We start from the raw sequence: 23,978 nt of genomic DNA, 5'->3' as shown, positions 1-23,978 counted from the left end.
TAGGGTAAACATAGCTTGCATCTCACAGTTTAGTTTATTTTCTCTGTTACATTTGCATAATCATAAACTGTGGACTTTTCATTTAAAGGGTAGAGAAATATAACACGTACTTTAAAGCTGCGGTCGGCAACTTTTTTTTAGTCATATTAGCTTGAACTGTCATGGGATTCTGGAAGTAGAATATTAAATAGCCTGTTTAGGAAAAATATCGAAATCTGTAGCTCCCTCTGAAGCCTGTAATCATGCTTGCAAAAACCGAGCGCTCCCGGCTGTTTTTAACCAATCAAGTTAGGGTGGAGGAATCCTACCTGTCAATCACAGCTTGTGCACACGCTGCTAAACGTGAGTCTGCCCCAGCTTGGTGTGAACTCACGATTCGGAGCTTGGTAGAGGTTGGAGGAGGGACCTGAAAGTTGTATCAGTTCGAATTTTCCGACTTTAGACTCGGAATTTTGAAAACCTGCCGACTGCAGCTTTAATAAGCTGATAATGCAGAAAAAGAAACAGATCATTTCCTAATAGTGACATCTCCCATCCAGACAGTGAATTAAAAATCAACCTCAAATGCATTTATACATATTAATCAAGACCTCTGCTTGCATTTTCTGTGTGTGTGTCTTCTCTGCCCAGATGTGCGGAAAACTATCATCGGCCAGAGCATCGGTGGGGTCATCTACTCATTGTTCGCCGGCTCTCCTTTAGTAATTCCTCTCACCACGGCTCCACTTGCCATCTTCATCAGTGGTAGGCTTTCCCTCTGTCGCTCAACTAATCTCAACCACAACGCGCTTATCTTTCACAGGTTCTGTTGACAGCCAATTTGAATTGGACTCTGCAGGGGTGGGTGGGGGTGGTAAGATCAAGAGACACTCACATCCGTGCGGGTCTGCTCTGGCTTTTGTCAGAAAACAGAACTGTTTGAGTAAAAAAGTGTTTGCACAGACATGTGTCCGTGTTTCTAGTGCAGTCAAGCAAAAAGTATATATCCCCCCAAAATAATTTGACAAGGAGATGAGAACCTAAACTTTATTTGCTTTTTCTTTTTTCTCACTGATGATACGTAACAGGTGGTATAGCAAGTCCACAGGTCAGGTGACTTTCTCACTGCATACAGGGATATGTAAGCTTTTTATTGGGTTCAGAGTGACACAGCACATAAGCTGCTGTTTAGCTCTTGCCCAACAGCGGGGGTTTGTTACTTGGAATTTAAATGATTTCGAAGGCTGGAAGCTGCAGAATCACGCAGGGACGAAGGAAAGCAGCGACCCTGATGCCAAGTTGTAGTTTTAATACCAAAGCTGGTTGCTGGGTTTTGTGGTGTGATGATCTTTGAAGTACATAGGTTAGAACTGTGCTAGGCGCATTCTCGTGGCTATAATTGTAGAACATTTCCAGCATCCTGTCTGAGCAGAATAATGACTTGTTTGTCAATTCACAACTCATCTGCAAAGAAATCTGCTCAAGATTACACATAAATGGTTTTGGTTTTAACAAACCCTTTACAATTCTTTAGTCCATAGAATAAAATGCATTTTCACTCTCTTTGTGTAGGGAAAATGAATCAATCTCTGCAAAAGCTGATAGAGAAATCTGTAATGAAGTTTTTCCTCAGTTTTTCCCGGTGCTGGCAAAGCTACTTTCTAAAAGCATCTGTGACCACAGAGATGATCAATACTGTTCTTTATCAGTCAGTTTATGTGTCGATTGACTAATTCACCATTGTTCTCCTCCTTTCAAATTCATTGTCGGTTCCTCACATACAGTTTCTCAAACAGAACTGGTTAAATTGTGGTGACTTTTAAAAAATTAAATCATTTAATCAACTTATTTCTGTCATCTAAAATCATAGTGATGTAAGTCCACTCGTGCCACTTTGCCCATTAAAGATTGAACTAAAGGTATTGGTCAGTACAGGGCAGCCATTAAATATGTTTTTAAACTTAATTTATGTTCTTCATCTGCCCGTGTGTTTTATTTGTCTATGTGCAACCTGGATCACAGTGATCAGAGGAATCTGCGATGACTACAACTTGGATTTCCCAGCTTTCTATGCCTGCATTGGTTTGTGGAACTGCCTCTTCCTCATTCTGGGAGGGATATTCAACGTCAGTCTGCTGATGAAGCTCTTCAAAAGGTATTTCTTTTTTTTGAGGCCCTTCAGCATTTTCATCTGAGTACAATAGAATTGATCAAATCAGTCCTTTACGTTTTCTTTCTCTGCTGGCTCGGCTCTTTCTCTGTAAAGCAAAAAGCTGTACGTTTCCAACTGTGACTGCAGGAAAAGAAAATCACTGGCACTTATCAAGTGTACCCAAAAAAAAGGGTTTCTTCTGTCTGACAGATTTTCAGAGTACAGAGTTGCTGATGTGGCCTTCTGGTTCCCTTTCTTGAGTATATTTAGTCAAACCAATGAGAGCTAGAAACTCTCCGTGTTTCGTGAAATGTATACATTTGTTCATTTCCCCCCCAAAAAATTCCAAAAAAGCTGTGACACTGTGAAATAATAGTGAAACACAGCTGCATGCAAATCATTTAAGTCTTTTTTATTGAATTGTAAATTGTACAAAGACAACATCGCATTTTCAAATGGAGACATTTTATATCTTCTTCCAAAAAATATGTGCACATTTTGAATTTCTTGCCTTTAGCATTGTTCAGTAAATTCGACTTGAAAAGATGTGTAATGCTATAACAAAGAGAAGGAAAACAATAACACCATGACAAAAAGGCCTTTCTCAGATCTCAGTTCACTAACATGGCTGTCATTCTGAGCTATACACTGTGTTACTATATAAGCTTTATTTAAGGAAGTGTCTCACTTAGATCAGAGATCTCTTCTGCGAGAGTGTCGAGGCCAAGACAGCAGCAACAGCTCTGTACAAACACACACAGAGATTGGACAAAAGTGTGTAGATGAAATTAAAAGTGAAATTAGCGTGCCTTAATATAACAAAACAAGAGAAAGTAGGAAGAGAACTTCAGGAAGATATTGCAAACATCAGTGAATAAAACTGATAAGATATCAGAACCAGCTTGGTCCAAAATGGTCACTGTAAAACACAGACTTCTGAGGCAAAAACGCTTCGAGTTGAGAAATGTAGTGTTCACTGGAATCAAGCACTGCAGCGAAGTAACAGGCTGAAGATGCAACAGGCTCCGCCATCCATGGCGAACTCCAGAATCTGCAACAGCGTACGGTAAACTTCCCGCAAAGTCCGAGATGAAAACAGATTGCCTCTGTGAAATAATAAGTAGCCGTTTTACGGCCAACATCTGCGAGACCAAGTGTAGAGACGTGTGTGCTGTACTGAAAAAGGTTGGATTCCAGTCGAGTTCTAAACAGAAGTTGTTCAAATACAGTTGGATACACCAGAGCTCAGTTGCGGGGTCCAAAATACTTTTGTGAATGTAATATTTCAGTCTTTTGTCTTTCAAGAACTTGACAAAGCACTTTTTGTTCTTTTAAATAGTTCTGTGATCGTTACAGATCAAATTTTGCCTGGTAGAACCCGAGTATATCTGCCCACAGCTTTAGTTCTAGTTGTATCCAACGCGCTGGTTACACATGACTGCAGACGTGCACACGGATAACTTTGGCCACCCACACTTGAACACTTGCAGCTGAGCATTGAGCGAGTTCAGCGTGCACAGAAAGAAGCATGTTGTTCGAACACAAAGAATGAAGTAGTGGTAGATAGAGAGCACACCCTCTGAAGTCGGCATGTACTGGAAGAACTCCCTGGTATAGGTACAGTTTTTGAAGGTTTGTGCTCAGTTGTATAGACTATAATAAAAACAGACATTTCTACTCTTTTAATAAGAATATCTACAGATTTTCTTGTGTAATTTAGTAACTTTATTAACCCGCTATTTTCCCAAGAAAATATTCTCTTCCCACTGATGTTTTATGTCAAATACGTAAAGCGCAAACGTAAATCTTTCTGTCAAGATTTGGCAGACATGTTTTGGTTGGTTTTTCTTTCATTCACACAACAGTTTGATTGTCACTTCTGCGTTGTGTTTCTAGGTCAACAGAGGAGGTCATCGCCCTGTTCATATCCATTGCATTCGTGGTTGATGCTGTAAAAGGCACCGCAAAAAGTAAGTCAGGACACGAACGAGAGCCGTCTCTTTTCCCGCCTCCCTCCAACTCAATTTGAGGCTCGAGTAAAGCCTTTGGTTCTCTTGTTGCCTTTAATGCAGCGTCCTCCTGCAAAATTTTGACTCTGGAAATCAAACACTTGTACTCAGCTCTGACTTCTCGGAACCAGACAAACACACACTGGTCGTGACATCCACCATAAGCAAAGGTCTGATTCACTTTCAATTAGACAGGAAATGACCAAATACAATAAAGAGTTTATGTGATTTTTTTTTTTATTTATGATTTAAATGAGCCACCTGCTAATTATAGCTGTCCTGACATGAAAAATAATTTGTTGACAAAGAGTCACAAGATCTCTATAACTAAGCATTTAGTCATTTTGAATAAAAACTGTGAAAAAGCACTTTTCCCTGTGATATTTCTCTTGCTTTGCAGCCATCTAAAAAGGTTTCTCTAAAAATGTCCTTAATAATGAACAGACCTTACTTTTTTAGCATTATTCTGATGCCAGATATCATTTCTTAGCATCCATGACTAATAAGTTACAGTTAATTCCCTGACAAAAGAGTAAGAAGAAGAAGAAAGGATCCTGGACAATCACATGCCAAATGACAGATTAATTATCGAATTTAGTCTGAGCAGTCCTTTTTTTTGGGGTTAACCCAGCAATGCATTGGTATAAATGGGATTTTCTTTTTCTGGTCACGAGTGACAATAGTGATGGGGAGTTGGGAATAACATGTTCTGCCCTTTGTCGCTCTGGCTACTTGTATCAAAGATCTATGTTCTAAACCTGTCGTCCATATTTCAAACCCAGCCTGCAGCTGTACACCACCACCTCACCCCCCCCACAGCATTTAGTGGATCACATCCAGGTTTACCATAAATACTTTACGCAATTTAATTTCACTTAAATGAGTTGATGATAGCAGAATGCATGACTTTGTACTGTTTTGGAGATTACCTGCCTAGTTGTTAAATTTTCAGAGACCATTGCTAAAGTACGCTCTCAGCTCATATGCCATTACCATAACATTACCCCGTGCCATCTGGTTGACACTTTTCATCCAAAGTAAACACTAATGGATGCATTTTGAATGTGTATACAGATTCACGTCCTGATGTGGCTGCAACTTCACTATCTCCTTATTGAAAAGGACTTAATAGGCAGCTGTATGCAAGTCATGTCACATAGTTTTAATCAAAAGTGACAACACAAGTTATTTTCACCTCTTTAAAACAAACGGTGCCTTCTTCTTTTTGAAAAAGTAGTAAAATCAGTGGATCAAAACCGGTAACAAGACTGGAAACTCTGTAAGACCTGTTGTAATGGAGAATGGTAGATAGATTGAAGATCAGTAGAGCCGGTAGGACCAAGGATTGTAAATTCTGGGCAAAGTGACGAGTGGAATGGAAGCACGCGAGCTAATTAAGAATGCGGAGCAGAGAGGAAATAGACTGGGTAACTTGGGGTAGTAGGAAAAGAAATGAACACGACAAAACTAGAAGAAAGATACAAAGAGCAAAACTGAAACCGCAGACCATGACAGTACAAAGATTCAGCTTGTGCTGAACGTCCAGGATGTGGTGTAGCTAATTATTCGAAATCTGATCCACACCCAGCCCATCCCTCTGAGAGAGAGATTATTTTAGATTCAAATTCTGCTTGTTTGAAAGTGGCTGTGTCAAGCGAGGGATGGATCTGATCTGAGGACGCGCCCATTGTGTAACGACTTGTCAGTCATAAGTTGGCTCCTCCTCTTCTTGCCTTTAGAAACAGTCTGGATTGAAGGCCCTTAATCATTGGTTTCATTTTTCAGGCCGACATACATCACCTGAAAAATCTAAGGTTAACTGACCAATCCAGTGTCATCTGTTTTTAGACTGGAGCAGGTTTTTTTTTTTTTTTTCAATTTTTCATACCAAAATTGTTACCCCAGCTGATCTAAGTTCTGTTATAGGGCCATGCAGGTAAAATACAAAACTGTTATTCTACCTCCCACAGAGCATGTTCCTTTGACCCACTTCCAGAAATGTTCTTCTTATCACAGTATCACAGTACTAATTACACTGCAGTGTTGCTGCCATGTTTAGGCAGATTTCAGGGAAATTAGTGATTAAATTTGGTTTCAGATTTTAGTAAACTTGAATAATATAATCTCACAAAGAAATGACTCTGTCTTCACACTGAAGAGATAAACCTTTACCTTTTGTGCGTGATGCACCATAACAAAGTTTTTGCCACACAATAACTTCTCATAACTAGGATCAGTTCATTGTTGGTTATCATGTATATGGATATTTTGGTGTCAACAAAAGTATATTTTCTTGAGACTTACTCCTAAAGGTTCCATCTCTGTGGATGTCATTTCAGTCTTTCAAAGGTATTACCATTCTCCAACGCTGGAAAACAGAAGCATAGAGATCTTTCCTCAGGGTGGAGACCTTTTGGGTGGAAACAAGAGTGAGGTGGTGGCCAGTCTAGCGCTCAATGCCCTCCCTGAATCTCTCATCCAGTGCACTCGAGAGAGACCTGTCCTCTGCATGCTGCTGATGCTCGGGACATTATGGATGGGCTATACCCTCTACCAATTCAAAAGGAGGTACGTGCAGCACTGCAGTGCAGCAGCAATTGAAAGATAAATCACTGGAGAAAGTTTAAGTCTTGTTTGGATGAGAGCGCTGCCTGCTAGGCTGAATACTGCTGAGCAGGGCCATGACTCTGAGGTGAGTCTGGAGTGGCAGAGCTTACAGCAACTTTCCAGACGGCTCTTCCAAAGCTCACTTTTCTGTCGAGGCTTCTGTTCCAGCCTGTGATTTAATAAGCATTACTATTCTACTTCTGATTGCTCTCAGTAATCAAATCAACCTCAAAGCTGGATTCAATTGTGTAAGCAAGAGGCGGAGTAAGGTACTTAAGCAGTGTCAGGATTGCAGCCATTGTCCTTGTCTTGTCCACAGTAATTGTATTTCTCCCTTATTTGTCTCTCCCTGCTCACTCCCTTCTCTTCTCTCTTCTGTCTCTGTCTCTTAGTCCGTTCCTGCATGCCAAAGTCAGAGAGGTGCTGTCGGACTGCGCCCTTCCGATCTCAGTGCTCCTGTTCTCCTTCATCGGCTCCTATATTTTTAGCGACATTGAGCGTTAGTATCTTTTGTTACCTCGCTGGACATTTGACAGTTGAGTGGATTCAAGTCTCATGCTGGATAAATCTGTGGTCTAATCAGAGTGTATCTGAAACCCCATTTCCAGAAAAGTTGGGGTGCCTTTGAAATGTTGAAGAAAAATAGAACGCAGTGACTTTAAGATTTTCGAAACTCTTTATTTTATCGAAGCTTTTGACAAGACAACATTTCAAATGTATATAAAAATATAAATATAGTTCCCGTACATATATGCAGGTTGTCCATGCTATGGCCATCTATGCACCCTCAAACCATCACAGGTGCTGGTCTTTGAACTTTGTGCAATCAACAAGTCAGATAGCAACTCTCCCTTTTTTAGCCCTGAGGGCATTGCTTCCATGATTTCCAAAAATAAGGATAAGTCTTGCGCTTTGAACTCTTTTCCTCTGGATTTTTCACAGAGATGAGCATAAGCACATATTGATGATCAATGTACTGTTTTCTCATCGTACACTCTGTCACAGAAGGACGCGTCGTATTAGCCTGCGAGTACAGTTTCAGTCGGTTGTTCAAGATGAAAAGAGCCGGTCTGACACTGGCATCATTTTTGTGAGCACTGAAAACGACGCGTCTGTCCTTGCACACACACGTGCTAAGAGCAGCAGAAGCGGTATGTGCGGTTCTGGCCTTGATCCGAAGCTAAACTATCATCTCTGTCATCCAGCCTGTCTACAATTATTGCACGATCCACTATTTATTGTGGGTCTTCACTCTTCAGCCACAACCACTTTATTAGAGCAATAAATTCCAAAGAAACTCAGAAAAGGAACTGACACATATAATTGTAGTATGATAAGTAGAATCTTTAGTTTTTGCTCATCATTACATCTGTTTTTTTTTTTGTTTTTTTTTAATGATCAAAATTAATTGGGAGTTTTGGTTATTTTCTCTTCTTCAGTTTTTATGAATGTTGTACTAATGAAACATAAAGGATAAATTTATGTCAACAACATTGTTAATGGAGACGAGGAACAGAACCTAAAGGACGAAGAGTGTCCTTAATATTTTTTTCATCATTGACATATTATAATTGCTACTTATTCCTATTTTTGTGACACAGTACAATGCTGTTTGGACATGTGCAAACCTACTGAAGGGCAAAACCTTGATGTCTTTTTATGTTTTGTTTTTTTTTTAAATCAAGGCACAGCCCGGAATACATGGAAGATTTTCTGTTTTTACGCCCTTTTGTGTAACATCATTTTGAGTCTCCATTCAGTGTTGCCAAGGCAGCAGCTGCTTTCAAGGGGTTGACACAGGGATGAGTACCCAAACCTCAAGTGAATCTGAACATAAGTGCCTGGCTAATTTTCAGTTCCTTTACCTCCAGGGAGAATAAGGGATAGGACAAGAGATCCATTTCTGTATTGTCATTCCCTAAACTCAACCAGTGGCTCTTGATTTAGAAACATTTGGTAGAATATGGTTCCGGGTTATAAAAAAAAGTCAAGTCAATCTTAGAAAATGATTGTTGGTGTGACAACTTTGTCGTGTTTGTGAACCTCAACACCTTTATGAGAGCATATCAGTTTGCTTATGTTATGTCACTGTGGTCCTTAAAGTTTCCAAATCTAAAAGAAGTGAACACATCTTTGTGTTCTTCCCTTTGGAGCAGTTCCCGTGTTTAAAGTCCATGACCGGCCCGTCTTCAACGTGGCTCCGTTTGAGCGCCTGTCGGCCATGAACATTCTCAGCGCCATGGGACTCGGCTTCCTCTTGGCTCTCCTCATCTTCATCGACCAAAATATTGTCGTCTCTCTGACCAACGCACCAGAGAACAGGTAGGGGCATGGGGGTCATGTGTTGAGCTCGTTTACACACATTTACGAAACACTTTTTTTTTCACTGTGCTTCATATTAGTTACAAAGTTGTGAAAACCATGAATTGAGATGAAGAAAGCTGGCGCTGACCTTTTAGATATCCTTCAGGGAACATGAACAAGTCAAAAACAATTTGTCCGCTTCTTTTTCCAGTGCGTTCACCCACTTCTTTCACGTTTTCTTTTTCTTTGTCTGAAGTAAGAGGTTTTTTTCAACCTGCACAGGGCTTTGATGTCATCACATATTTATTGAAAACATCTGTCATAATTTCACAAATAGAAATAAACTTAAGGAAACTTTTAATCTAAAACTGACATGCTGAATTGGGTTCATTCAGGCAGTGGGGAAACACATGAAAATGAAATAGTCTTTTTTTCATTAAACTGTCTTTCACTCAGTGTGACTTATGACTCATCGCCTGAAAGGCCTTTCCAGCGTGATTTACAGTATCCAGTTGTGCCAAAGTTACATCCAAGGGCATGTCAGCAGGACGCAGGGCGAGTGATCCAGTGTGTTCATGTTTCTTAACGGAACGTCTTCTATAGACACTCGCCTAACCACATACACGATGGCAGATTTGCAGTTGTAGCTTGAACGTCCCAAAAAGGCTCACACTTACTCGCTTACTTGTGGTCACACTGTCGTCTCGTCACAGCAAAATTGTTGAGGACACACAGCAGCGATCCTTCACTAATAAGAGCAAAAAATAAGATCAAATAAAATCTCTGACTTCAGAGAGGTTGCAGACTTGTTTCTGGATAAAGTGACAGTGAGGTCGCGCTCAGCATCTGATGTAATCTGCGTGGACGTATTGACGTATGTTTTTCTTTGTATGAAGAATGTAAAACATGAATTTGCTGAATGAGAACAATGTTAATGTGTTTATTCAGGTCACCACTGACCTTAGGAGAACAATGCTCTTCTGTTGCGTGTTCTCTCTTCTCAATATCCCTGTGTGCAATCCTTACTTTTCCTGCTGCGTGTGCTTTTCGGTGGGCTGCTGCGTCCTCGTGTCCTGCATTCTGCTGCTGACTGTTCCGTTGTGTGTAATGGTTGCGTTGCTCCTCAGGTTGCTGAAGGGTACGGCGTATCACTGGGACCTGATGCTTTCTGGGCTCATTAACATACTGATGTCGGTGCTGGGGTTGCCCTGGATGCATGCCGCCTTCCCCCACTCCACCCTCCACGTGCGCCAGCTGGCTTTTGTGGAGCAACGCGTGGAGGGGGGGCACCTCTACGAGACGTGAGTTACCCACCCTTCTCACCACCACCGCTAATCAGATGCTCAATTAAAGGTCGTCTTCGAAGCGTGTGCTCACTGTAATATTAATATCCTGCTCTTTCTTGATTGCATGATACTCTAACCATTTTCACCCAGAGTTGAGGGAGTTTTTAGCTCAACACTTTAGCCACAGACATGATGAATTATATGGGTATCTGGATTACTAAAGTAGTCGAGTGTGGTAAATGGAGCTTAGTGGAGAATCTTCTGTAAGAAATAGAGATCTAATAAAGGAATGAAGTTTTGGAATAGTAGGCAGCTTTGTGTGGAAATGAATATTTAAAATGACCCAATCTGTCTGTTAATGGGAATCTGTCAGTACCTGTCATATTAATCTTTTACCCCATAAATAAAATGTACTTCTTCACTGTTCCCCTGAATTCTGGGAATTGTCTGAAAAATTCCCAGAATCTAGAAAATGTGAAACAATGCCGACAAGAGAATTCCACAAAATTTGTTGTCTGTTGCATTGCAAGAAACAACGATGAGGTTGCCAGAAACCATTCATTTGTGCATGTGCTGTTGTGTGTGTGTGTCCTCAGGATTGTCCAGGTAAAGGAGACGCGTCTGACATCTCTGGCTGCCAACATCTTCATTGGTGTGTCTGTTCTGCTGCTGCCGGTCCCCCTGCAATGGATCCCCAAACCCGTCCTGTACGGCCTCTTCCTCTACATCGCCCTCACCTCCATCGACGGAAACCAGATGTGTGACCGCATGGCTCTCCTCCTGAAAGAGCAGGTGAGAAAGTGTGTGGTGTAAGAGGGTGAGCGGGTAAAACGTGTGTGTGTGTGTGTGTGCCCATGTGTGGAATGCAGGGCTCATTAGATCAAACATGACTGCGCGCCTGGTACAGGAGGACCACATCTGAGTGAACATTTGTAAATGTAATTTATGTGTTTGTTTCAGTCTTTTCACAATACCACGTGGAAGGGGTTTAAAAAATGAAGACAGATCAGATTTTTAAAACAATGATAATGTCATCCAATGATGCCCATCAGCCACATATGACTGAAGACAACTTCAGTCAGATTAAATGATGAAATATAGACAATTATTTTCCCCAAAGGGAGAAAAATCCACAGGAATCTCTCTCCTCGTGTCCCTTATCCCGGGTGTCCGATTTAACCTTCCCTCTGTCACAGTGAGGAGATAAAGCGAGACTTGCTGCTCTCCCGTTTACCTTCACACACTGGCGCCTCCAAATGGTGAAAAGAGGAAATGCTTGAAAACAATTTGACCTCACCGCCCTGGAGACCGTCGGTGAAGTGACGGGCAGACACTGTGACTGGGCTCCATGTTATTAAGTCTTATTAAGAATTCTCTCTGAGCCAGTTTGGAAGTTAAAAACTGAGTGACTGTGAAGGAACAGCCTGATGCAGATCACCTCGCAGCTTTGTTCAAACTTTCAAGCATAGTTTTAGATAAAGTCTACTCAGAAGTGACAATACAAGGAATCTAGTGTTATTTCAAAGAGTAAAAACTGAAGCTTAAGAGCTTATCACTGCAGTGTTCATTTAAAGGCAACGCATGAGCGTCATAATGTAATATCTGTTTAATATCTCATTTACAGTTTTAGTTATTAATGATATTTGATTCAATTTTTGATGTTTATACTTAATATTTCATTTGTTTACGTGGGCTTTAGTGAAATCAGAGATTTTCAGACCTGAGGTGTTTGTGATTTTTGTGATTTGCTATGTTTTTTTAATTCACTGCAGATTGGTTGCGTTTCCAAAATGGCCGCAGGTAGTAACCAAATATCGCAGCTGTGTTTTTTTGCAGATGTTCTCTGTCATTTTTCATGTATCCGCTTTTGTTTGAAGGGCTTATGCTACTGAAAGTTAGGGTTAGTTATGATCTGAAATCCAGTGTGCAGCTCTTTGAGGTGTGTGGGCCGTCCACTTCCTTCAGTCTTTTCTTTAAGACTGCAGGACACCTGAGGGGAGGAGAGGAAAAAGAGCCACAGGCGAGATTGTATTTTAATATGCTTTGATCCTCTCGTCTCCTGCAGACGTCCTACCCACCCACCCACTATATCCGCAAAGTGCCCCAGAGGAAGATCCACTACTTCACCTTCTTGCAGATGATGCAGCTGCTGGTGCTGTGCACATTTGGCATGTATCCGATCCCCTACATGAAAATGATCTTCCCTCTGGTTATGATCCTCCTAATCCCAATCAGGTAGGACTGTGGTCACTTTGTCCCAGAAAATGAATTTCTCAAGCGCCTAAAAACCAGAGAAACATTCAGCAGCGCGCAAACGTGTGTGTGTGTATTCGGACACCAACGCAATTTCCTGAATCTGCTAGTCGATGGAAATAGGTTTCAGTTACAGTGAAGTTGGGCGACATGTTTCTGTGTTATGCGAAACTACACACCACTCTGCTGGGGAATACAGGAGGCAATCTAAATATAATATAAAGGTCAATCTACTTGAACAAGAATCATTTGGCGTCAGCTCAGCTGACATACACATCATCTGTTCATTCTTGGTAAACAGGATTGGTGAAAACAGTGGTTGTGGTACTATAAGCAGATGCATGTAGTCAAACACATGCACATCTTTTTGTTTGTGTGTGTGTTTGTGTGAGAGAGTTGATTCAATTCTTGTTCACGTCTCTTGACACGCAAGTAGTTTGTTTGTAGTCAATGACTGACCAGTTACTTTGAGGTTTGGTTGGTTCAGGACCCACTCACATCTTTCAGTCCCAGTACTGCTGGCCCCATAGAGCGCCGTGCACAAGCCTGATTAAATACGTCAGTTCAGTGATTGAACCACAGCGTTGACAGAGAAGGGGTCGCTGGCGTTGTTGTAGATTTGGTGTCAGTAAGAAGACATACATGCGTTACAGCTGCATTGATGGAATTTTAAGTAAACTTTGGGTAGTTCCAAAAGCCTTAAACACAACATTGACATATTAGCGACTTATTTCGACTCTCAGTTACCGGCGGTATGTGTGCCTCTAGCAGAAAGTGTGCGGCACGAGCATTCGGTGAAGTTGTTCTAATGTAACTGAAAAGTTTCACCCCCGTGGTCGCCTGTTATTTAAGGTCCCTCAGCAGGCAGAACTTGCCAGACCAGCTTCTTTCAATGAACCCATCACATTCCCACACAAACTGAGTGAACACAGTTAAAGGATTTATTTCTTTCGAAAACTTTTGATTTAGTTAAGATCAGCAATTTGAAAGATAATGTTACAACTTTTAGAATGCATCAGCCTACGGAGCCCTGTCAGTTTCCCTTGTTAACTGGCACTACAAAGCAGAAATTCATATAATCTGATAAGATCTGACATGTAGATAGCTTTGAGTTTGATTTTTTTTTTCTTTTGTCTTTTGCCTTTTTCTCACTTTTCTGTTAAACAAGTAAGACCTGACATAAATTCTGTCTGCTCTGTGTTTAGGAACAACGTGCTTCCTCGTATCATTGAGGCCAAATACTTGGACATAATGGATGCGCAACACATGTAGCTACACGAAAGACTCGAGCCCTGGATCCTAAAAAAAAAAGAAAAAGATGTCTGGAATTGAAAAAAAAAAGAAAAACAAAAGGATGGAGGATGAACAAAAACATATTTTTCAATGCAAAACTGTATGGAAGCAAAAAGGATAAACACTGACTGTTTGGATTTTTGTATCTGATAAGAACATTCTTACAGGTGAAGAAGCACTGGAAACGTAGGAAGTCGTGTGAGGAAGAGAGATGGTAAATATTTTCCAAAACGTGGACTGATAGCATCTCTCGGTGGGAAAGTTCTACACGGGTGGGGGGGACCAAAAAAATACCAGAACCGTCCAGAACTCCCTGTTTCACCTCTGTTTGACCCCATCAGATTGTTCAGTGTCATATATACCTCCATGTTCTCCTCTCACACCTTCACCTTTTATGGTGACACTTTACAATATCCTTCCTGCAGTGTGTGTGTTTTTACCTGTGGGCAAGAACTCACTGATGCTCTAAGTAATGAAAAAAACAAAGAAAGCTGCCAGTGTACACTGCATTGTACTAAGAGAGGTGTAATGGCACAATGTAAGTATGAACTTTATCATTGTCTGACACTTTGCACTCACATTGTGTTTTTACACAGTTATATGGGTAAGTTTGACATACTTACACTGTGTTTCTAAGTACTTTAATACTCTTTGAGTGGGTCAGTTTTAAGCACTGCATTTTGGCCACTGTAAAGTCAGCCTTTTACCTTTCGTACATCCGTCACTGTGCAGTGTTGCAATCTTTAGTTTTCGAAACCATTCCGACCGACGTCAATGTTCAACAAAGAGAGGAAAAATATATACGTGTACGTGTGTGTCGTAGACACAGTGCTAATATGTCCTTCATCTAGCTTTCCGCCAGCTTTTTATAAAGTTTATTTTTAGAGGTGGAATAAGTCTTCAGATGAATTAAAGTTAAAAAAAAAAGAGAAGAACAAATCACATTCCAGGGGTATATATGTAATTATTTAGAGAGACAGCACAAACCAAAAACATATAGTGATATCTTTATCTTATGAATATGGCAATATACAAAAAAAAAATATTACTGGTCAAATTGAAATAGAATATTTATTTATCACAGTTTATTTTATAAATGTGTGTGTTTACCCTTAAACTGCAGAGATGTTGCGTAATCCTGTGTTTGCTTTCCTTTCACATTCCCACTCTCTTGTACTTTGGGGTGTTTGTCTTACACGTCGCTTTGTGTTTACACATCAAAGTCCCGTCCAGCTCCACGTCACAGTCCAACACAGTTGTGGCGCACTGCCGGTAGAGAGAGACGCGAGTCAGGTTAAAGGTGGAAGGATCAAAACGACACTTAACGCATCAAAGAGATTCGGATTCAGTGAACATGTGCTCAAAGATGAGATTCAGAACAACTCGGTCTTGTTTTCTATTTCGATGTTATGATTAGATCAGTGCTTGCAAATGTCGTCATGTAATAACGCGGGAGTATGGGCGAGATTTATCTTGTAATCTATAGTTAAAAAGAAAAAAAGAAAAAAAAATTATTCGAAGCACTGGTTTGCTTAAAGCATGTCTCATCTGGGTTTTTGATACAATGTGATGTCAGTAGACATGTATCCTACACTCACACACACACACACACAGAAAAAAGTAGCAAGTCAAACAGTAACTTCTCATCGAAATGAATGCAATGCTTAATATTCAGCAATACCGTGTATAAAACAGAACTTCACTGGTGAGATTTGGGTTCCCCGCTGAAGGTGGTGCCCTTCACTGAAGCAATGACAGGTCAGCTGTCAGACGGCGACCTCTCAGCCCGTCCTCTCGGAACAGGCTACAACAGTTATTTCACACGTCAAGGAGAGAAAAGAAAAAGAAGTTTGCCTGTAAAAGAGGCATCAACGGCGCCCAGATTTATTACGCTTTCCGTGGCTTTCCCAGTATTCAAATGGCAGCTCCCTCATGCGGTTCCGTTTCAACTTTGTCCTACAGATGTGAGATTGATGTCCAATTTAAGCAGATGTCTCACGCTGAGATAGCGAGGCGCGAAAGGGAAAGCTCGGAAGTATTTGCATAATCCTTGGACTAAGCCTTAAGACAGCACTGGTGAAAGAGGAGATTGTGAGGTATAAAGTAATATGTACAGTTTGCAATGCAAAGTTTAGTTTTTATCAAACATCCGTTATAATCCATGGCAAGATATTAGTTTCTAACTTTGGACTGAGCGCAGAGACTTAATGATTCTTCTTCTTCTTCTTCTTCTTCTACTTCTTCTTCTTATGTGACAGTACTGTTGTTGTTCCTTGATATCCTCACTGTACTGATGATTTTGGAATAGCAGCAAACTTCTCTCAGAGGACTTGATATTGGATTTAGCGTCAGAGACATACTACTCTGTGAAAACCTCTTACCCCTCCTCCTCCCACCTTCCTGTTTGAAATTGTGTACTGTGATGTTTCGTTCAGTTTGTTTCTTTTCCTGATTTCATATATCCTCCTTTTTCTTATCATGAATGTATGACGTGTGGGTTTTTATATAGCATACTAATTTAGGTGTCAAAACAGAATCTGTCATTTTTGTCAAAAAGATCAGCTATATTTGTAAGCTGTAATATGTAAAAAAAAAAAAACTGGAAAAAAATGTTTATCAAACAGAATGTGTTGGTTTACTATAGTGTATGTATGTATATATACATCTATATATATATATAGATATAGATATATATACTGTACACTGAAAAAGAGAAACTATCTCAAGCTGTTTGCCAAATAAAAGTTGTAGTGATGATGTAAAAGTTTGTGTCCTTGTCTTCACTGTCCAACGCTTCTGTGCAGAGGAGCACAGCATTGGACTGACAGTCATCCACTGTGGATGTCCTCCCAGTCTTCCAGGCCTTCACTCTTGTTTTAACAGTTTATCAAATTGTCCAGAGTTTGCCACTCTAGAAATGTTCTCCCGTCGCTTGAGAGATCCTTTTCTTTTCTTTTTTTTTTTCAGCCTGTAACGGTGGCCCTCTTCACTCTGCTGTGGAGCATCTATGGATTGTACATTTTCCTCAACAGCAATCAGATGTAAAAATGTAGCACTTGGGATGGAAAATGAGAACAATCGCACCAGCTCAGCACATGTCTCTGGTGGTGGGGTGGGGTTACTGTTTATGATTCCATATGTTGGGACACTGTCCAAATACTTAGCTGCCGGTTCATCCCAATGTTCACCCAGATTTGAACACACAATAAAAGGAATTTAAATAGAGGGTTGGGATCACACCTATGGTCCTGTCCAGGAAATTAAATTTCTTTGTGAATCGTTTCGACACCTTCCTCCTGCGCCTCCCGTGAGCTAAAAGTCAACCTTACACGCAAGAAATGTCATCATATACCAGGACTGCAGTGGAAATGGATAGCTCCTAACATACATGCTCCTAAGAGGATAAACCCTTCAAACAGTCCTTATAAACAGGTGAGCGTCCACGCGCCCTGTGTCCACGTGGTGCCGCTGCTGAGCCGCACCTGCGCACATAACCGCAGATCTTCAAGACGTGACTGGACGCGTCAACTGTAACTATAAACGATTAATACCAGACTGGGACACGACGCACTTAACGCAACTTTAACCAACGTTTAAACCCACTCCTCGTGACCTCCTTGTGCGGAGCGGAATCCTCCGTGTCGTGCCTGTTTGTTTGATTTGGGGGCCGGGGTCTCCTGGTCATGAGACTCCAGAGGTGGGCTTCTTTCAGTAAACTCGCAGCTGGATCTCTCTCTGCTCCATCCTCCTGGAGGCTGGTCGCGCTCGGCAATCAGCAGCACGTGCATCTGTTCAGCCAGTCTGTGGCAAACATGGCAGAAGAGGCGAAGAAACTGGCCGCTTGCGCCGCCGTGGACAACCACGTCCAGGTACGGTGGACCCAGTGTCGCTGTTAGCTAACATGTGTTTTATGTTTGCCGCCTGCGCTTTTTCTCACTCGCAATGTGTCAGCCTTTAAACGGCGACATATAAAAGTCAAAGCTAAGTGCTAGCGTAGTTAGCTAAATGGTGCAGTTGAAAGCCTAGCATACAAACTTACTGGACTAGTTATCTAACTTCCACGATTTTAAACCGACTTAACTCGGTGTTATACTTGCACCCAGTAAGTGAGCTAAGTTTGCTCTGCATTAAGGACTAAATATACAGCAGCATGTGCAAGGTGCCAGCATAGTTCTCACTGCTGGTCAAACGGAAATAAATTAGCCAACGTAGTGGGCTGCAGTCCAGAATTAGAGGGGTTCTATCTTCTTCTAAGGGTTATTTTCTGTCTACTGCAGAACAACCAGGTGGTTGGAGTGGGCAGCGGGTCAACTATTGTATACGCTGTGGACAGATTAGGTGAGTAAGACCAATTTAAGCTTTAATGTTTGATGTAACTCACAGGGTTGCAGAGTGTCAGAGAACATCTACATCTTAAATGCCTTGTGCTACTCCAATGTCCGAAGAAAAAAGACCCCCAGAAAGCCCGGAGAACTATTGCTCAAGACCACTTTAATGGTTACAATAAAAGTCTTGCTGTTTGGAAGCAAAACATAAAGACATGATGGGCGGCTCAAGACTTGTATTTGGACAGACATGTCACCACAGGAAGCAGAGAGAAGCTAACCGCCCCTTCCTGCGGTGTCTTCTAGTTCAGTTTCAGTGTGTGTTGCATAGATGATAATCTATAGGTGATAATCAATTGTTCCAGCTAAAAAACTGTAGTGTAGTGCACATTCTTCTGTGATTACAACACGTGCATATAAGGAGCAGAATTCTTTACTCACAATCCTCCTGTTTTTAACTTTGTGTGTCAACTGTTGCAGCGGAGAGAGTGCGCCAGGAAAAACTCAACATAGTGTGTGTGCCCACCTCCTTCCAGGTTGGTTTGAAGACCTGCACTGTCTGTTATTGTTTTCACAGTTGGTGTGTGCACTTTGTGCTTTTCAGTTTATTGCCTAAGACCCATTTCCCCCGACATTTGTGAAAACGTGAACATGACACCTTTAGTGAAGCAAGTGGTGCCAACAGATTTTTCTGAGGAAGTTGCTACAGGCGGGTTGAGTTGTTGCTAAATAACATTATGTGTTTGTGTGTCGATGGAAGTGTGTCATTGGATAGAATACGAACTACAAAAATTTAACTTGAGCAAAAAAAAATAACATGCTTTAGATATGTTGATGATTCATTCATCTTAAATGAGTAGGTGTGTTTAAAGGAATATCAAAGAGGTAAGTCTATAAAATGGAATGACAGATTTCCCTTGGTGCTCCGTATCACCTCCCCTGCCTCCTTGTCTGTCCTCTTCCTCCCACAGGCTCGACAGCTGATCCTGCAGCATGGCCTCGTGCTGTCAGATCTGGACAGGCACCCAGAGGTATGACGAGCTGGTTACAGATGAATCTGAGAGCCGTGGCGATGCCGCAGTATGCTGCCGCTCGAACCCTGTCAGATTAAATCGGCGCATTGTGAGAATTGAGCGTGCGCTGCTGCGATCTGTAGATGTTGGAAACGTCATTTGACTTGTCTGTGCGCTGTATTGTGCTTGTGCTCAGCTGGATGTGGCAATTGATGGTGCGGATGAGGTGGATGCAGAGCTCACACTGATAAAAGGTGGAGGGTGAGTACAGTTGAGCACAGATGATCCAGTTTAGGCGGAGCTCTCTCTCTCTCTCGCTCACGCACCGTGTTTTTGTTTATCAGTGGCTGCCTGACTCAAGAGAAGATCGTAGCTGGCTGTGCAAAGCATTTTGTCGTCATTGCCGACTACAGGTGTGTGTTAGCTAACTGATGTGCCGAAATGAGGAAGTGTGGATGTGATCAGAGCTGATTGCTCGTTTCATCTCCCAGAAAGGACTCTAAGGCTCTGGGCCAACAGTGGAAAAAGGGAGTTCCCATTGAAGTTATCCCCATGGCGTACATCCCCATTTCCAGGATGATAGCCAAGCGCTTTGGAGGGGAGGCTAACTTAAGGATGGCCGTCAGCAAGGCAGTGAGTGTTTGATTCTATTGTCTGTATCTGACGGTCTCCGTTTGCCGTCCTCATAACACCTCACATGTTTGTTACCGGAGCAGTTTTGCACTCGTTTTCACTTCACAGCTGCTTTGTGGCGCTCCAGGGTGTTTTTCTGAATTTGTGTCCTCATAAATGAGTTCTGGATCTCTAAGGGTCTGTTTCAAGGTCGATGTTGCAAATTTTTTCCTGGTAATAGCTGTTCCTTGGTGGCAGTAACGGACACCTACCCAGCACGGATTGGGATAACTAAACTCCTTTAAGTAAGCCTGTGTTTTACATGAATTCTTCAGTAAGTTAGCGTCACATTAGCCTGCAGCAAAGCAGATCCATTCCTCTCATAACTCAGTTAGTCAAATATGAAGGAAATAAATACAAGGCAACAACTTCCACTATTGATATGTCCAACTGTGTGGGCTTAACAACACTTACACACACACACTGTGACTGCCTCATTAAAAGTCTGCAGAGCAGAACTGTAACGACTGGCCTCCCACTCAATTCTTTTAAATGAACTTTAATTTGTTTAATTCAAGAGAGACCAATAAAGAACCGAGGACTGTGAATTCAAGGCTCTGTTTTCAGGCCCGAGAGTACGCAAAAGAAAAGTCAGCATACTTGAAAATGAGTTGGAAGCACATAGTTTAACGGCTTACAAACTTCTCTAGTGTTGCTTTATTATCACCAGCTGGAATTTAGATTCTGCGTGAAGCGCCATGGCAGCAATATTGAAAAGTCACTCCCTGCTGCAAAGAGCATCCACAAATCCTGACTGTTTAAAACGTTGTTTATGAACTGGACTGGTTATAAAAGGACATCAGTTTGCATCTGTGATGATGAACCGTCTCCCTGCACTGGGATCATCTAAAGAAATTCCAAGTACATCTGATGGAGCTTCACACGCATCAGAGGAAACAGGAAAAGTGACTCGATGACGTGGCTCTCTGGTCTAATTGGTTCTCAGCTGGTTCTTGGGTAACACGTGCTGTTATTTATTTAAAGGTCGCTCTATGGTCACACATAATGAGTCGCATTAAAGCATTTTTTAAACTGCCAAGCGGGCTGGTGGTGCCGCCAGCAAACAAGCTGCATTCTGTTTGTCTTGTAAATACTTCAGGATGACCTCCTCTGATTCAGTATTGTGATCAGTGAACCACTTTGTGCATTTTGGCCCTCAGGGTCCCGTCGTCACTGACAACAGCAACTTCATCCTGGATTGGAAGTTTGAGCATGCTCAGAACTGGAAGGAAGTCAACACTGCGATCAAGATGATCCCAGGTGAGGCTTTTGTTTTTGGAGGATGTGACATAGGTCTGCTCTCGTGCACTGGTGTTAAACCTGGTGCTGACGTGTCATCGCATCAAGACTCCCAGAAATGGTAAACGTTGGCAGGAGACTCATACATACACTTACCAACCTCAACAAACTTTCCAAAGTTTATTCTAGTCTTTAGTCTAGAATAAATATTTAAGTCAACATTTTAGATTTGTGGTATGAGGACATTTGCTCTGGCACTATATCTAACCACTGTTGTGTTGCGTTTAGGTGATTTAACCGCTGTTGTGTTGTGTTGCGTTTAGGTGTGGTGGAGACGGGGCTTTTTGTGAGCATGGCTGAACGGGCGTACTTTGGGATGGAGGATGGAAGCGTGCAGGTTCGGGATGCTCCAGTCAACTGATGAGTCTGCCACAATCCCTGCCGTCCGTCCTCCTCTGGAAAACCTCACTGCTCCCACAAGTGCCGTACTTACAATCTTCTCTCGGTGTCACACACAACTGAAGCAGGGAAGATTTCACTCATCACAAAATAAGTTGCAAGATACCGAGGTCCACTTGATTTTTCTCATCCAGCAGGTGGTGCTTCTGATTGTCAGAGTTTTAAAGTGCCTGATGAGGAAACTCAAGTCAAACTGGGAACGTTGCTGTAATTGACGGGTTTGGCTGCAGAACTGTGATTCTCGGGTGGTGAAAAGCTGCTGAATGAAACTAAAGTGTCCTTATGTGTGCCTATTTTTAGTCCTCAAACACTCTTAAACTTAAATTTAAAACCTCACATGCGGATGTTACAGTATTCTCTGCGAAGCTGATGGAAATGAAAATACCCAAATGAACCAAATCCCTTAAAGCAGGAAGAAAGAATCAGTTTTTGTTCACTAGATTCACTGAAACCGATGCCATGAACTGATGCTTTGACATAAAGAATGCAAGGTTAAAATATAAACTTATGTGCAAACAAGAATCTGTTATTTGGTTATTGTGTTCAGAAAATGCATGACAAGACATGTCCCATGTAGACATATGGCACAGAGGTGGGCTGTAATGAATCTGCTGTCCTGCTGTTACAGCAGGGATGATGTGGTTTGGAAAGATTAAGGGAAAAAGAAAATGTCCTGCTCTGTCATTCAGCAGTGATGTGGCTTATGACCAGTTTGATCGTCTCCGATTTCAGTTGCATTCACCAGCATTTGGCTAAATTGGAATGGAGGAGCATAGGATGTTGATCTGAAAACTACTGTTGTCGGACCCTCGTTAGCAGAACTGAACGGAAACTTCGGGCTGTATGTATCGATTCGTTGGTTCCACTGCTGAGCTGGAAGCGACGGCCACCGTTTGCAATGAGTCATGATTTGGTTTCCTTGCATGGAAGGAGACGGTTTGTGTTTACCTCTGAGTTTCACAGTCTGCAACCTCACTGATTGTGGTCTAATGGGGAAAAAAGGGGTGGGTAACAGTGAATGTGTGTACTTTAATGCATGCCCCCCCCTCCATTGTGTTTGTAATTTTTGTGCCTGGAAGTCACTTGCATGACGGTTATTTACTCCTAACAAGCTGTTTGCTCTCAGAAAGTCTTGTGCCATAAGTTTCATTTGAAAAAATATACAACTGTGATGAATGACAGTTGTCACATTTACCGGGAATGTCAAATATAGTCTGGTAGATTTTGTGTGCCTTGGAAGGTTAGATTAAGAAAAATGTCCCTTTTTATTCAGGTTTTGGAGCTGGCCAGCACTGTGACACCTTGTTAAAAGCTGCACTAGCAGAAATGGCATTAGAGCGCCTCCCTGGGCAGAGGAAATGTTCCAAGTCTTAAAAACTGCACTGTGCAGCTTCTTTGGCATTGAATGTTCTAGGAATATGTGTTGAGATTCTTCTTAAAATTCAGTCCTACCCATCCTAACAGACGGTACTTGGAGGAAATAAGCTGTCACTCCATACGGCAGGTTACAGTCACTGTCTGCGGCATCTGTTTGAAACGTGTCGGCTCACAAAGCCTTACGATAACTTTGGAAATGTATATTTCTGTATGCACATCTATGAGAGACTTGGAGCATTACGGCTTGGGAGTTCAAACAAACAAGCCAAGGCGGTTAGTTTGTAATTTTGAAGCCACCGTTCTGTAAAGACAGCCGGGATTTCATCATAGCCTCATAAATCAAAGGAAAGAGGCCGAATTGGCATGTTCTCTCTCAGCCTCAGTGGCAGTGTAAAACTGAGATGGATTGCACCAGCATTTAATTTATTCACTTCTTAACCAGTTGACTGTGAATACTGTTTTTCTGTGAAGGTACTTTTTTTTTTTTTTTTGTCAATCAATACAGGACCAAAAATTAAAACATGCCTCCTTGTTTTATTTCTGATTATTTAGTGCAAGTTATTCTTGTCATTCTGTCTTTAACATTAGGTGTTGGAGTAGATGTGACACCCAAGGCTCTGGAGAATTGTGAACATCTATTTACTTTTCCCATGACTGATCTACAAATCCACGAATAAACTAAATTAAAGTGAGTTAGTTGCAGCCTCTGTGAATATCAGCGTTCTTTTTCGTAAATTGTTCCAATTTTACGAGTGTAAGTTTGCTTTTACGGGTCAGTACGTTCCTAATATTCAGCATTCCTCTTTGGCCACAAGGAGGCGCCAGAAATACAGCAACTTTTAGTCCTTTAGACTTTTTGCAAGCTCAACAAACTTACATACTATGACCTCATGTACACATCTAAATGCATAAAAGATGTACTTCATACATTAAGGAAGTGCATACCGTTATAGAGAAATAACGTCAAGTCCTTTGTGTATGCGAAAGTAAGACCAACTCGTGACCAGGAA

At 41.6% G+C, this 23,978-nt stretch overlaps 2 protein-coding genes across 4 annotated transcripts in view; both read left to right on the top strand.

Annotated features, from left to right (window-relative positions):
• The window catches only part of slc4a11 (solute carrier family 4 member 11), a 90,990-nt gene extending 74,343 nt beyond the window's left edge, over positions 1-16,647 (top strand). For all 3 annotated transcript variants that reach the window (XM_075447505.1, XM_075447504.1, XM_075447502.1), the window contains 10 exons: positions 631-744; positions 2,002-2,134; positions 4,028-4,101; positions 6,480-6,708; positions 7,140-7,246; positions 8,904-9,069; positions 10,179-10,352; positions 10,934-11,129; positions 12,403-12,572; positions 13,796-16,647. In XM_075447505.1, the coding sequence (XP_075303620.1) occupies positions 631-744; positions 2,002-2,134; positions 4,028-4,101; positions 6,480-6,708; positions 7,140-7,246; positions 8,904-9,069; positions 10,179-10,352; positions 10,934-11,129; positions 12,403-12,572; positions 13,796-13,862 (1,430 nt within the window). In that variant the 3' untranslated portion in view covers positions 13,863-16,647. The remainder of the gene's footprint in view (positions 1-630; positions 745-2,001; positions 2,135-4,027; positions 4,102-6,479; positions 6,709-7,139; positions 7,247-8,903; positions 9,070-10,178; positions 10,353-10,933; positions 11,130-12,402; positions 12,573-13,795) is intronic.
• A 727-nt stretch (positions 16,648-17,374) lies between these two features.
• On the top strand, positions 17,375-23,488 carry rpia (ribose 5-phosphate isomerase A (ribose 5-phosphate epimerase)). The gene is made up of 9 exons (XM_075448276.1): positions 17,375-17,752; positions 18,161-18,221; positions 18,689-18,744; positions 19,180-19,239; positions 19,418-19,482; positions 19,566-19,634; positions 19,713-19,854; positions 21,054-21,153; positions 21,456-23,488. Exons 1-9 carry the CDS (start codon positions 17,567-17,569, stop codon positions 21,551-21,553), a joined length of 837 nt encoding a protein of 278 aa, XP_075304391.1. The 5' UTR covers positions 17,375-17,566; the 3' UTR covers positions 21,554-23,488.
• The last annotated feature ends 490 nt before the right edge of the window (positions 23,489-23,978 follow it).

Source organism: Odontesthes bonariensis, chromosome 17, assembly GCF_027942865.1.
Source record: "Odontesthes bonariensis isolate fOdoBon6 chromosome 17, fOdoBon6.hap1, whole genome shotgun sequence".
Classification (NCBI taxonomy): Eukaryota; Metazoa; Chordata; class Actinopteri; order Atheriniformes; family Atherinopsidae; genus Odontesthes; species Odontesthes bonariensis.
This window is presented reverse-complemented; position numbering and strand designations above follow the sequence as displayed.